The sequence below is a fragment of the Culex quinquefasciatus genome, chromosome 2, assembly GCF_015732765.1.
Source record: "Culex quinquefasciatus strain JHB chromosome 2, VPISU_Cqui_1.0_pri_paternal, whole genome shotgun sequence".
Lineage (NCBI taxonomy): Eukaryota > Metazoa > Arthropoda > Insecta > Diptera > Culicidae > Culex > Culex quinquefasciatus.
In genome coordinates, this window is record NC_051862.1 from 54,411,564 (window position 1) to 54,426,520 (window position 14,957).

General features: G+C 34.8%; 1 protein-coding gene across 4 annotated transcripts in view; it reads right to left on the reverse strand.

Annotated features, from left to right (window-relative positions):
- Positions 1 to 1,694: 1,694 nt before the first annotated feature.
- Positions 1,695 to 14,957, reverse strand: part of LOC6047105 — a 53,171-nt gene continuing 39,908 nt past the window's right edge. The window contains exons 4-6 of one of the 4 annotated variants that reach the window (XM_038255910.1): positions 13,240 to 13,347; positions 5,836 to 5,842; positions 1,695 to 2,974 (exon numbers count right to left, since the gene is read on the reverse strand). In XM_038255910.1, the coding sequence (XP_038111838.1) occupies positions 2,473 to 2,974; positions 5,836 to 5,842; positions 13,240 to 13,347 (617 nt within the window). In that variant the 3' untranslated portion in view covers positions 1,695 to 2,472. Of the gene's footprint in view, positions 2,975 to 5,835; positions 5,843 to 12,937; positions 13,348 to 14,957 lie in introns of all 4 variants that reach the window. The other 3 variants (XM_038255911.1, XM_038255908.1, XM_038255909.1) reach the window with 3 other exon arrangements.

Below are 14,957 nucleotides of genomic sequence, written 5' to 3' on the forward strand. Positions count from 1 at the left end.
GATAGTTTATCAGAATAATATAATTTTATCACCATTGATAGAACAACTCGATATTGTTAAGTTTAGTGTCAGTAAACGCTTCAAATTTGTCAAGGTATGATAGATTTTAGCACCCTGGACACGCTCCAATCGACAGAATTGAATTTTAAATAATACCCTGCCAATAAATAAAATTTAAAATTTCTGATCAAATGACATGGAATCATTTTAAGACCTTTGCGTGGGTGCGCATGGTTTCTTAATATGCAATTTGTGCACGAAATTTACAATTTTATTCATTGGCGGAAAATTCACCAAAAAATCAATTCTGTCCTATAAAGATTGTTCAGTCAGACTAAATTTATCATACCTTGACGAAACTGAAGCGTTTACTAACATTAGCTTCACATTTTCGTGTAAAATTGATAATTATTCGACAGATTTTTTTAAATTTTTCTGTTGTTTAATCAATTTGAAAATTTCGAAAATTTATGGTTGCTTACCGGAGAGTCAATTATTTATTTTAAAAATCTATTCCGAGGCTAGATAAATAAATTGTTTCACTGTACAAATGAAATAGAAAACTGACAACTTGTTCATTATTTATAAAACTTTTATGAAATTTTTATGATTTTTCAAAGATTATTGTTCTGAATTAATTCAAAAAAAAAATTCATTAGTCATACATATTTCAACGATTTCTTAAATCAAATCAATTTTGAATTCAAGGCATCAAATTTTCACAGAAGCTTATAGGGGAAATTCTCGTATGTTTGGCAGGTTAAGCACTCGCTCCTAACTCCATCCAATTAGCTGACTATATAAACAACTAATTTTGCAAAACTTTTGATAGAAACTTGCTTGCTCACTACTTATTGAGTTTTATCACTCGATTTCAGTTGAAAAAAACTATTAATGAGCTGTAATTGAATGTCAAAGTGCTGATATGGCAATATAAGAGGCACGCTGGAATTAGATGCTGTTCCCTATTGTTTTTAAGATTGTTCGGCTTAGTTTAGGCCAAAGTTATATCGAACATTAATTGCAAGAAAATTGATGAAATTTTATGCAGAGAACTTAAAAAAGGGTAACTCCGTTTGGTATTTGTCAAACAAATAAATGTTGTTAGTCTTTAAAATTCAGTGATATCATCAGAAACAGTTGTTAGGTCACTCTTCCGTCGTTACTGACAACTTAGATTTTGTAGCATTTAATTGTAAATACTTTTTACACGACAATTTTTACGTTGTCCAGTCACGATATTTTAAATTCGTGGGAAGCACAGATAGAATATTTTTCAGATTGCATTATAATTCTATGAAGGAAAATCGATAGTATTTTCAAATATGTAAAAAGCTGTTACTGAAATTTTAAACTTTTGAGCATCCCTAACCCCACAAAAAAAAACACATTAAAACCATGTAACCCGTAGTCTCTAGAGCCTAAACCACGTGTGCCCACTTCGAAGAGAGACTGAGCCTTTTTGCATAACTCGCTCGCACCCTTGTTTGCTTTGGTTTTTATTTGTGCTCGCTCTCTCTCTCGCTGGAGGAGGCTTTTCCTCCCAAAAGCTCCCGCACTGCTTTAGAGTCGCTCTCGAGCTTCCGTTTTGCTGCTGTTTATTTGATTTTATTTTTCGTGTTCTGTATACACTCTGTGTAAAGTCTATAAATATATGAGGATAAAATTTCATATAATAGGGTTTTTTGTGTGTGTGTGTGTGTGTGGTTCAAAAAGGAGGAAGGAAGATATACTTTTTTTACTTCTTTAAAGTGCTGCCTTGTTTTACGTTTCTTAAAAGTAGAAAAGTGTGTGAGTGTGCTTATTTTGTCAGTTTCTTTTAGGTTCTCAACTTGATATGAAGGAAGGGATATGGGAATAGAGAGATATTTTTGTTTGCTGTTGCTTTTTTTTTTTTGGTTAAATATAGTTTAGAACAGAGTTTTAAAGGGTAAACTTTAACCGTCTCGTCCTGATCGGCGGCTTGGTTGGCTAAAGGGGGAAGAGGTTAGCTATCTGATAAATACATCTTAAAAGGTTTTGTGTCCAGTAGTAATTGTTATCCTAAGTTCTACACTCTTTTTTTAATACAGTAAAAATGCTTTTATAAACACTTACGAGGGGGGCTCCTGTGTTTGTTTTGATCTCTTAAGTCCATGTACAATGTATAATATAAGATTTGTTTTATTCTTGTTTAACAGCATTGGTTGAGTTTTTGTTGTTGTTGTTGTTACTTGTTTCCATACAGTTTTGACACACTTTTGTTTGCTCCATTTAATTGATATATTTTGTTGGATGATGGAAACATGTCACCTTGCTTCTCAGTTCGAAATGAAACATCTAACTCTACAGTAGTGCTCTTACCTTGCTTCCTTTCTTTCGCTTTGAACCGGGTGCAAATTATTGTCCTGCGTCAGCTCGTCGTGCCTTATCGTTTAAGTAGTGCTTAAGTTGAGTTATACAGTTAGTGAGTACACGGTTTTTAAGCGCGGTTTAGTTGTATCGCGGAGCACCTCCAGCACCTCCCGGGTTCCGTCCGTAGACGGCCTGGATGTACTTGTTGTCCTGTTGGTACTGTTTCTTAAGGTAGAAAAGCAGCTTGCGCAGCCGGGCAGCGCACCGGAACTCGTCCTCGGAGTAGAACGGATTCGACCGGGCCTCACTGGTGGTGATTCCGGCGTATCCGTAGTACGGCGGCGGCGGAGGCATCGGATAGTCCTCGTGCAATCCGCCGTACACCGGCCCTGCTGGTGGAGGAGGTCGACGGTTCACCCCGAAAACGTCGCCAGTGTAGCGCTGTGACTCGAGGCGGTGCTGAGCCCCACGTGGATCGTAAACCGGGAGCTCCCCAGCTGCTGATGCTGCTGCTGCCAAAGAAAGGGACGGTGGAGGCGCTTCGTAATCCTGTCCGGCTGTCGCTGCTAATAGTGTCGCATCGTCTACAAACGCCTGCGGTTGGTTGTCGTAGTCGCTCGGGTTGGGAGTAAAACTCGACCTTGGTGGGGGGAAAAGCGGGAAAACAGAGATTAGAGCCAGCTCACAGCATAACATACAGATGCCAAATTTAATCTACTGGAAAACAAGTATCAAGAAATGGAAACAGCTAGAACGACCATTCCAAAACATCTGCTAGATAAAAAGGTACACTTATCAAAAACATGCAAAATCTCAAAAAAGTAACCGGTCATCAACCTCTCTTGAAAATAAACCAAGTAATTCAAAAATTGCGAAGAATTATGATAACCAGCATCGTTGCGAAAACATCTAAGAATAGAATCTAGAAGCCCTCAAACAGCATCATAACAGCGGCTAAACCCTTTTCCCTAAATACTCGGGATTAACTGAAAGACGGAACGGCGAAGTAAACAGACTTCTGACCTTTACACAAGGTAGGAGAAGTCTACCCATTTTCAACATGATGATTAAATCGCCACAACAAAGTTGTGATAGGCTTCTAACAGGTGTGGGCTCACAAAATGCATACTTCTCCTATCTTATCTAATATTCCTGGATGCGTAATAAACGACAAATCGTGATTCTGTAATCTTGTTATGGTCAGGTACAACATAAATAAAACAAAGCCTGAGGCTCGACCAAAATAATTTCGAGTTGGTCCATCATAAAACAAATTAAATTCTAAAAAAAACTATTCTGCAACACCGATGGTAAAGTTAGCCCACGATTGAAGTTGTCAACAGTGGATCGGTATTTGACTTATTAAAAACCAAGCACGGCGTCACCGGAGCAAATTATTTTTTTCAGAAGAGTTGTTGCAAAAATAGAAAGGGGCAACTTTGTATTGGGTTGAAAATAAGGGGAGGTTCGCGATTAGGGGTGATTTTCAAAATCTAACTTTTCAAAACATTACTTGTCAAAAAATTAAAATGTTTGTTTTTTCAGCTCTAAAAGTGCCCCGAACATCACTTTTCTCTAAAAATTTACCCTGATTTGCTACGTTCAAAAAACAGATTTTAAAAAGGTTTGCTCAGATGCTTTCTTTAAATTTGGTCATAGAAGGCTTAGATTGCGAGATAAAATTGTTATGTCTTCGACAAAGTTGCTTGGATTGGCAAGTCTAAAAACTTTCTAGAAGACAAAAAAAATCCCAACAATATGCCTTAAAAGTAAGACTTTGAAAATCACCCTAAGCGTAAACCACCCTAATATTGAACCAAACAAAATATTGCCTCATTCTAATTGCAACAACTCCACTGAAAACATCATAGCTCCAAAACATCACCATTATTCGGAAAATCTATTTTCCACTTAATTTTGCGATCTGGGCCACTGTGCATTGCTTTTTGCATTTATGGAGAAACATTGGAAAAGGCCGAATAAGCAGCTGCAATTATATTGCAAATTCCGATACAACAAGTAACTATTTAACAAAGGTGTTAAGAGGTAGCTGAAGAGGCCTGGTGATGTTTTACACTTCGAGTATTGTGAAAAAGTTTATTAAGGGGTTACATACATGTAGAAAATAATAAAATTTCATATTACAGAAAATTCACTAAATTTACTAAACAGATTGGTTTCAATTACTCCTAAAAGTTTCACGAAAATATTTCATTACTGAACTGAGTAAGAGACGATTTAATTTGGCCATGCCCAAAGCGAGCTGTCAAACTTTGTGAACGTTTTTCTCAAAACAAGGAGTTGATTTACGGGTGCCACGATATCTTGAGATGGGCTAGACCAAATTGGTTGAAATTTGGGGTGAAGACTCCCAAGACATATTCCGAATGCATGACGAAGCCCGATATAGAAATTCTGCTTTGCAGTGTTGAGATATCGTGGCACCCGTTTTTTTAAACTGCTAACTTAAAATAGCTATAGCTCGGCAATGATACATCCAAATGTCTTCATATTTATTTTGTTAAACGATTGAAATGTATATTTAAATGCCCTGCAAAAAGATTATAAAAAGTTTTAATGTGTGCTCACACCAACCTCGGACCTTTTTGACGATTTACATGTATGTAACCCCTTAAAGCTTGCAAAATAATTAATTAAACTGACATTTTCTGGTGTGCTTTACATAAAAAAAGCTTTTTTATGTATTTAATACTGCCATTTTAGTGAAACATTTCTCATCAATTTCTTACACTTTGCATCATTGGTTTCCTTACACAAAGATTCATAAAAGTTCAACAGCTTGCCATACAAAAGTGCTAAGAAAATATTTGATCATCAGATTCTGCTTTTCTAATCGACTTGGGTCGAAGAAAAATCTCAGATAGACTTTTTAAATTGACTTGGTTTTATTCATCAAAGTTGTGTAATAATCGAGACAATTTTGGGAAAAAACAATTCAACGATTTCAACTTTTAAAAAATCATGTAGGCCGTTGCAAATATTTTTCAAGCTTTATGATCTCTCCTCCATTTAAAATCGGTCCGAAAAATCATGGGACAAAATCTTTTTTTTTTCAAAAAAACTTCATAATTTTATTGGAAATAGAAGCCTAACCAACTGTTATTTTTTAATAATTGGACATTTAAAAAAATAATTGTTGCAAAACAACTGAGCAGGTGTAAAATGCATTTTGAAACATTTTTACCATTCAATTGTTAATACCTTGGCCTGTTATTTAAATTTTTTATTTATTTTTTTTTTTAAAGAAGATTTTTCGGTAAATAAAACTAATCAACTACAAAAAACAATACCAACTTCAAAGGTCAACAATCAACACAGCATGTCCTATGTCATCCAATGAAGAAGAAAAAAGATCTTTCTCAAAACACAAAAAAAAAACAAACAAACACATTCAAAATACAAATAGAATAAAACTTCAAGGGAAGCACAGAAGATAAAAAAAAACCCTAGAGGGAGACACAAAAAAGCACTCCATTTCACCTGCTCCCTGTGTTTTATTTTCAAACGGTGATTCAACGGTGCCACAGTTCGGTGTTGAGTGGGGGGTGGTTGGTTGGTTGTGGGTGATAATGAAATGATAAAAATTAATGGCACGAATGTGTTAGTGTCATCAGGTTGGGCAATTTTTTTCACAAGGTTCGCCCCTCTCATTTTGATGATTGTTTTTGGCGAAATGTTTCTGGGAGATGCTTATCGGGCAACACTTAACGCTATCGTTGCCAGTGTTGCCAGCATTTCTGGTTTCACGATGTGATGGATTTTTTTTAAATGATTTCTCAGCTTTTATCTCTAATGGCATGCAGGAAGCATTTGTTTTTATTTTTATTATTTTTTTGTTATCTCACAACGTGGAACCAGACGCGTGATGGCGAGACGATAAACGACACACGAGCAGCGAGAGATGAAATGAAGATCTTTTTTTTCGAAGTGATGTCCGAGCACACGTTGCCTCCGTAGCGCGGTCAGTTCTGGGGGAGGCCATCGGTGGTTTGGGTCGATATCTAGTGGAGATTGTTTTTGAGGATGTTTTTGACTGAGACGCAAGTTTAGTTTTGGTTGCTGGTTGATTGTTTTGTTCACATTATTAAGCTTGTTGAATTAAAAATTTGCGTAAGTAAACTGAGTGTTTTTATTACTTTTAATTCTATTTTAAATTAATAATAAATACATGTCCAAAAAATCAAAACCAAATTTTCAGCTGTTCCATAACTCAGCATAAAAAAAACTTTCGATCAATTGACAAAAAATTTCGATAATAACTTTTGAACTCAAACCTGGGCAAATCTCATTGAAAAATATTGTTTCCAAAAATATTGCACTTTTCTTGCATACTTAACATTTTTCATTAATGGATATTACTATAACAATATTTTGCTCAGGGAATCTGGTTTAAAAAATTGACCAGTACTTAATACTTTAAACAATAAACCTTAAGCAATGCCTTAACTAACATTTTTTCATGATTTCATGGAAATTTTACAAATAAAAACATGACTGGTATTATTATTTATAATAAGTAATACTTTTAGTGCCAATAATTATAATCCTTGTTAACCTCAATTTTAAAACCCTTGCGTGTTTGATGCAACATTTCCGTTTAACTAAGAGCTTCCAACTACCCAGCGTAACTTAAATCCTGGTAAACGAGATATTTCAGCATTGTTCTCGGGCAATTAAAAAAAATAAAACTTACTTAAAATGAATCTAATTAAAATAATTTCATTCAATTCGTAATGAACAGCAACTTTAATGGTTAAAACTAGTGCAAATATTTGTATAACTTGTAAATCCTATATTTTAAAGAAAAAAAATCTGATCTGATTTTTATAATATATCCATTTTTTTTTTTTTTTTTTGTTTGGCCATAAGGGTGACCTACACCATGTTAGACTGGTCCAAAAAAATTGCGATTTTCGCCGATTTTCGCAAAAAACAAAACACATTTTTCCCAAAATCTTAACTCCGCGCCATTTCATCCGATTATAGTAATACTGCAATTACTTTAAAATTTCAGCGCTGACCTGGGTGTAGTGCGTCTATACCGGGAATTCCCGGGACAAAATTCCCGTGATTTTTGGAAAACCAGGAATTCCCGGATCCCGGGATTTTTTATAGTTTGTCCCGGGAATTCCCGAAATTGAAAAAAAATCAAATTTTAGTCTGGAAATTCAGATTTGGTTATTAGAATGAATGACTTCTTGAAATTAAATTAAAAATTTAAAACATTTAAATTTGTACTTAGCATATATCAGCATTATTTTGGCTAATAAGGGAAAATCGTTAAAATTTAAGTTTGCATATCTGCAAAATGCCTTACGTTTCAAATAAGTTGCATTCTATTTTTATATTTTTGAAAGACTGTGTAAATTTTTTAAGTAAATTCATAATTTTAGTTGAAAAAAAAATTAAAAAAATATTTTTCATCAAACATCGGAAACTGGGGCAAATCACGACGAATGTAACGAAATAGGACAGCTATTTAAGTCAATTTTTTGCACAATGTTTTGAATGGCTTCGATTGAAACAGGAACAGGAACAAAACTCAACTATCACAAGTTTCAATTATCCAAAATTTGATTATCCAAAAATGTGTTCAGGACTTCACATAATCGAGTCACGAGAAAATCATTTCTTGGGCAGACGGTAATAACAAAATTTATACCATTTCAATAAAAAATACTGTTAAAATACCAAAAAGTTTTATGGATTCTTTTTGAAAAATCCATTTTTGCATAAGATTTGAATAAAAGTTTATGTTATTATAACAAAATTTGTTATTGGTCTGATATTAATTGAAAGCAAAAACAAGTTGGGAATAACATTTAATAATATGGAAGAGTAACTCCAACTGTTATTGGGACGATCGGATAAGTTGTTAAAATATCAAAAAATAATAACAAAGATTTGTTCGAAGAATAACTCAAAACGTTATAAGTCTGTTATTAAAATATCAATCCAATAACAAAAAAAAAACATAACGACGAATGACAAATCTTGTTATGCATAGCATAAAATGATATTGGCCTAGTATTTTCTAATATCAAAAAATGTTATTCCAAAGTTATTACCGTCTGCTCGGGTTCATTGTTTATTATTTTCCTACTTAAAAAAATATATATAAAATCAGAATTCTGCACCCAATTTTAGTAAAAATTGAATTGTTGATTGCCTTAACTGTTACCAAATGCATTTTTTAATATTTTATCGCCGCCATTTTGGCAGCCATCTTGGATTTACAAATTTCTTATCACTTTAGAAGTTTAGAGGTCATACTTCAGCTTGACCATCAAAAATAAGACAACGAAAAAAGTAGTTCGATTCGATTCGGGTGATTTGATTATCCGGAGTGATTTTTTTCCAAGGCCTTCGGATAATCGAGTCTGGACTGTACACCGATTTCTAAATTCATTATTCTGAAATCTCCTGTACCTGTTCAGACTGCCCAATTTTGATTGTATTTTTTTACAATTTTACTTGGACTAGCATCATTTTATTAGTTTTTTTTTCTTTATTAGACTGTTTCGCAAAAAAATAGCTTTTCTTGTCATGCTATAAATCAATATATAAAAGAAATATATTTATGGAAGACTTATTTAATTTGAATCACATTGGATAAAAAATGTATTTCATAAAAATCATGTTTATTTTGTTTAAGCTGTCGTCCGTGTTTAGATAGAAGTGTAGATTATCAAAAATCAATATTATTTAGCTTATTCCATGATTTAAAGCTTGAATACATAGCAAATATAATGAAAACATAGATTTTATGAATGTTTCCAAAACATCCCGGGATTCCGAGATTTCCCGGGATTTGAAATATATTTTTCCCGTTTCCCGGGAATTATAAAACCCGGGTAAATTGGACGCCCTACCTGGGTGTCAAAAGAAGCTTCTTCTTTAAATTACGGAAATTTTTAAACCCAAAAATTTCATTGCAGTTTTAGTGAAAAAAGTTGATCTTTTTTCGTTTTCGTCATTTTTGCCCGTGACGCGACGAAAAACCCAGTTTTTATTTTCAAAAAAATCTAATCTCCAAATACTAAAATTATTACTTCACCATTTTTTTATATACAGTTTCCATACAAAACAATTCTTTTTTGTATGGAGCGTGGACAAACGCAAGACCCCCCCCCCCTCTATCTAACGTGGGGTGGGGAAACTTTAAAAAGCGTTTTTTGCGAAAATCGACGGAAATTGTTAATTTTTTGGACTACTCTAATATGGCGTTGGTCACCTTAATGGCCAAACAAAAAAAAAATAAGGATCTAATTATTTCAGCCAGGGACCTCCAGAAATATTGTGAGCCCGAAGAAAGAACTTTTTTTCGTATCATGCTGTTTTCGTGGGGAATTGCCGTATAAACTACTAGTTTTTTTTTAAATTAGTAAAAATTTTTACGTTTTGACAGTTTTCCCAAAAAAATAAATGATTCTTGTTAAAATTCTTAAAACTAAATTCTTATAGTTAAATATGCACTAAAAAAATAACATTGATTTTTATTCAAAACGTTACTTAATCCACCTTTAGGTGTTTGGTGCCCTCCTCTCATTTATAGAATGATTCCAACCCCCCTTAAGTGTCCACATGGATCTCCCCTAACGTGATCGCAGCGCCTAAGAGGTTCTTATAAAAGTAAGCGGTTTCAAAATATACTAGAAATTAATTGCGATGGAGAAGTATGATGACTCCCAGATATTTCACTTTATTGGAAAAAATCTATTGTTGCACAACTCGCAATTTTTAAAGTTGATGTTGGCAGGAAATTTACTAGAATTTAAATCTGGCGATTGAAGCGGTTTCAGAGAGCCCACGTATATCAAACCTTGACGAAATTGAAACGTGAAATTGAAATTGACATTAAGGGTACACGGCAACCAAAGAAGTTATTGGGGTAATTCTCTACCAACTCACACGCAATCGGGAAAAGTTGCCCCGACCCCTCTTCGATTTGCGTGAAACTTTGTCCTAAGGGGTGACTTTTGTCCCTGATCACGAATCCGAGGTCCGTTTTTTGATATCTCGTGACGGAGGGGCGGTACGACCCCTTCCATTTTTGAACATGCGAAAAAAGAGGTGTTTTTCAATAATTTGCAGTCTGAAACGGTGATGAGATAGAAATTTGGTGTCAAAAAGACTTTTATGTAAAATTAGACGCCCGATTTGATGACGAACTCAGAATTCCGAAAAAACGTATTTTTCATCGAAAAAACTCTAAAAAAGTTTTAAAAATTCTTCCATTTACCGTTACTCGATTGTAAAATTTTTTGGAACATGTCATTTTATGGGAAATTTAATGTTCTTTTCGAATTTACATTGGCCCAGAAGGGTCATTTTTTCATTTAGAACAAAATTTTTCACTTTAAAATTTCGTGTTTTTTCTAACTTTGCAGGGTTATTTTTTAGAGTGTAACAATGTTCTACAAAGTTGTAGAGCAGACAATTACAAAAAAATTAATATATAGACATAAGGGGTTTGCTAGTAAACATTACGAGTTATCGCGATTTTACGAAAAAATTTTTTGAAAAAGTTACTTTTTGCGTTTCCCTTTGTTTCGTCGTCGGCGTCTGTCGCGGGTGACCATGAACGGCCATGATCGATGACGACCAACTTTTTCAATTTTTTTTTCGTAATTTCGCGATAACTCGTGATGTTTATAAGCAAACCCCTTATGTCAATATATCAAAAATTTTGTAATTGTCTGTTCTACAATTTTGTAGAACATTGTTACACTCTAAAAAATAACTCTGCAAAGTTAGAAAAAACACGAAATTTTAAAATGAAAAATTTTGTTCTATATGAAAAAATGACTCGGGCGTCTAATTTTACATGAAAGTCCCTTTGACACCAAATTTCTATCTCATCACCGTTTCAGGCTGCAAATGATTGAAAAACACCTCTTTTTTCGCATGTTCAAAAATGGAAGGGGTCGTACCGCCCCTCCGTCACGAGATATCAAAAAACGGACCTCGGATTCGTGATCAGGGACAAAAGTCACCCCTTAGGACAAAGTTTCACGCAAATCGAAGAGGGGTCGGGGCAACTGCTGTGTGAGTTGGCGGAGAATTACCCATTGTCTTCTTATTCTAAAATTGTTGAGCTTACGGACTCAATCCTGAAATAATTTGATTATTAATATTGACAAATTTAGGTGTAAATCTTTATGGAAGTAGTAGCTTAGGGGATGAATAAAAAATATATCGATAGTTACCCTAATTTTGAAGATACTAAAGTGTCTGTAACAAAAATCTGGGTGCAAAAGCCCTGGTTGATGTGCACCGTTAAAAAAATATCGAATTGTGTTATATAAAAATGCCATGTGAGCTTAAATATACTTTTTCACATATTCAGACCTATTGAAATGCGTTTTCTTAATACTTTTCCAAAACAAATACTGCACAAAACCTAAAAGCCTTTAATTTTGGCCGGTGTTACCAAAACACGCAAAAATAAATATTCACCTGCCATTATTAAAATAGAAATTACAAACCGTTCAACGACTTTGATAATGGTTAATTATGCAGACAAATTGATCAGTTTTGTTTGCAGAATAGACCACACCGGATAGCATTGAAAGATTCATAATTTCTTTGAAATTTCATAATGACAGATAAATAAAATTTATTTCTAATTATGTTTCCTGATATAAAATATTTGTTCAAATAAACAAACCTAAAAAAAAACTCTAACATTTCCATTTCTTTACAATGCCAAACCAGAAGCACCCTTCCGCTTGGGTCACCTACACACCATCCAAGCATTCCTTCGGACATCTCCGCCGCCGCAAGCACCTTGTAGGAGGTACAAGCTCAAAACATCTGCGTTCCCGCGACCAGATTCCAGCAGAAATGCTCAACAGTGCTGCCCATGGAGGTGGAAAATTGCTGATGGGAAAAGCGGAAATTAAATTCTGTGCTCGAAACAATCACCCGTCGCAACCGTCAACTAAACTCGCGTAATTTAAGTTTTATTTCTGGGAAATTTGCTTCGTAGAAGTGTTACAGGAAGTTGGCAAGCTATTTTGGGGGGGGGGGGATTGTTCGGGGGGGTTGGAAATAACAACTAACAAATTGGAAACACTCAGAGAACACAGCTTGGAATGTATACAGTTAGGGGGGGTGGGGTTAAGGGATTCAAAGCCAGCGAGAGTAAGTAGTTAAAACATATTCTTAAAGGAAACAATCATCGACAGTCATTCCAGCGAAGACAACAAAGTTGGTGTCTAAAATGGGAAGCTCCTAAGGAGTCTAATTAAATTAAACGAGGGGTGGCAAATGTGTACTGTAAAAGTTTAGCTTGCACAGCAGCAAAGAAGTGTAAGTTCAAAATTAGAAAATGGCTGAAGGTTAAGATCACATGGAGGAGTTTGTTGTGGGGAGGAGTGAGGGTGGAAACACATTTAGGAAGGCAAGCAGCCACGTGGCAGCCTTGAAAAAACAACTTGTTTTTTCCTCCAGATTTCAACATCAAACCATCAGGACACGACACAATCTCTGGAAGAGAGCTGTCGTTCTATACAGTACACGGGTAAGAAACGAGAGAACATCTTCTACGGTTCTACGGTAAAGCGGTTCAACTTCCTACTATGTGAGACCTCGCCCTCCCGGATCGACTGAAACGGCCCGCGGCCCGCGATGGCCGGAAGGATGGCGACCAGCCGGAACGTGCTATCGAGGCAATGTGACGCTTACGGGGCGGGGACGGCTCCGGTCCATACACGCCGTCCACAACATCATCTTCATCGTCGGGGTCGTCGTCGGTCACCACTTCGTCAGGCTCTTCATCACCTTCCTCTCTGTAGCGGTCGTTTTTCTGACTCGTTCTGTTATCGTTATCTTCGTCATCATCGCCATCACCATCATCATCATCATCATCGTCATCATTACCATCGTCGTAGTCGTTCGGGCCGCCGTACGCATCGGCCACGGTCCAACCGGAACGCTTGTGGTAGAACCGATGGTACCGGTTCAGCATACCGGCCCGCGCAAGGGAACCTTGTGAAAGTGAGGGTTGTTTCGGTTGAGAAACTTGTTCTGAACTTACAGATATTATTTTGCTCTAGATTAGTTTATGCACCTGGAGTTGTCCGACTACGCACGGAAAGGAGTTCCATCTTAAATTTAACAATTCAAATTAGCTGGCTTCAAATTGGTGGAACAGTGATTTTTTTGGTTAAATTAGCTAAAATTACAGGTAAATTTACCAACTTGGGATTGGTGAAACAGCTAACCCTGATTGCTGATTTGCTATCCAAAACTGACAGCACAAATCAAAATGACAGGAGAGATTTCACCAAAAATAATGGTGTTTCAGCACAATTTTGCCTACTTTTTACCGAAAAACTAGCTGGAACCGGCAGCATGGATTTTTGACAGATCATCAGTTCGAGAGCAAAACAAAGCAACGTCTTGTATCGTGTTCGATCCTGTTTGAGCCGATCAGATCGAGAAGTTTTTTGGTGATTATGTGTGTTGTTTGAGTGCAAGTGCAAGTGCAAAAGGTGATAGAATGTGTTGTTTGAGTGAATAAATCAAAAGCCAGGAAGATTTTCTGCGGATCGGCACCTGAAGGTAAGTTTCAGTTAATAAGGTGAGAAGTTTTTTGTGTTGAGGGAATGTGGTTAGAAGTTGAGCCTCTCATTATTGTGAATACAAAGAGACGAGTTGTTCCTTTTAATTCCGCTATATATAGCGGAATTAAAAGGAACAACTCGTCTCTTTGTATTCACAGTAATGCATTCTGCTAAAACGCTCAACCAAACCACAACTCTCATTATTGTTTGGACGATGCGTAGGTGAAAACATGGGGGCATCACTAAACCACTTTGGCAACACTTTGGCAGGAAAAGGGGAGGCAGGCGATTGCCCACACTCTACTTTTTGTATGGACATCTGTCCTCCTGGAGCGGCAGCGGGTACAGAATGCCTAGGTATAGATTGGCCAATGTTTGACAAATCCTAACAAAAAGGGCACCTAACGCCTTTTAAGCACGTCAAAAATAGTGTTAAATAATGTTAAATTAATTTAAATTAAGTTAAATTCAATAAAATTAGGTTCAATCAAGTTATATTAAAATAAAATTTAAATTTGATAAGTTAATTTTAATTAAATTAAGTTACACTTGGTAAAATTCAGAAAAAAATTAGAATTAAGTTAAATCAGTTAAATTTATTAAATTTAGTTTAATTAAGCAAAATTGAGTTAATTTCAGATAAATTTAGTTGAAATTAAATCGTTTTTTTTATTTTAGTTTAATTTGACCAAATTTTGTTAAATTAAGTTGTGTTCAGTTAAATAATAAAATAAAATTAAGTCAAATTAAGTAAAATTAAGTAAAATTAAGTAAAATTAAGTAAAATTAAGTAAAATTAAGTAAAATTAAGTAAAATTAAGTAAAATTAAGTAAAATTAAGTAAAATTAAGTAAAATTAAGTAAAATTAAGTAAAATTAAGTAAAATTAAGTAAAATTAAGTAAAATTAAGTAAAATTAAGTAAAATTAAGTAAAATTAAGTAAAATTAAGTAAAATTAAGTAAAATTAAGTAAAATTAAGTAAAATTAAGTAAAATTAAGTAAAATAAGGTAAAATTAAGTAAAATTAAGC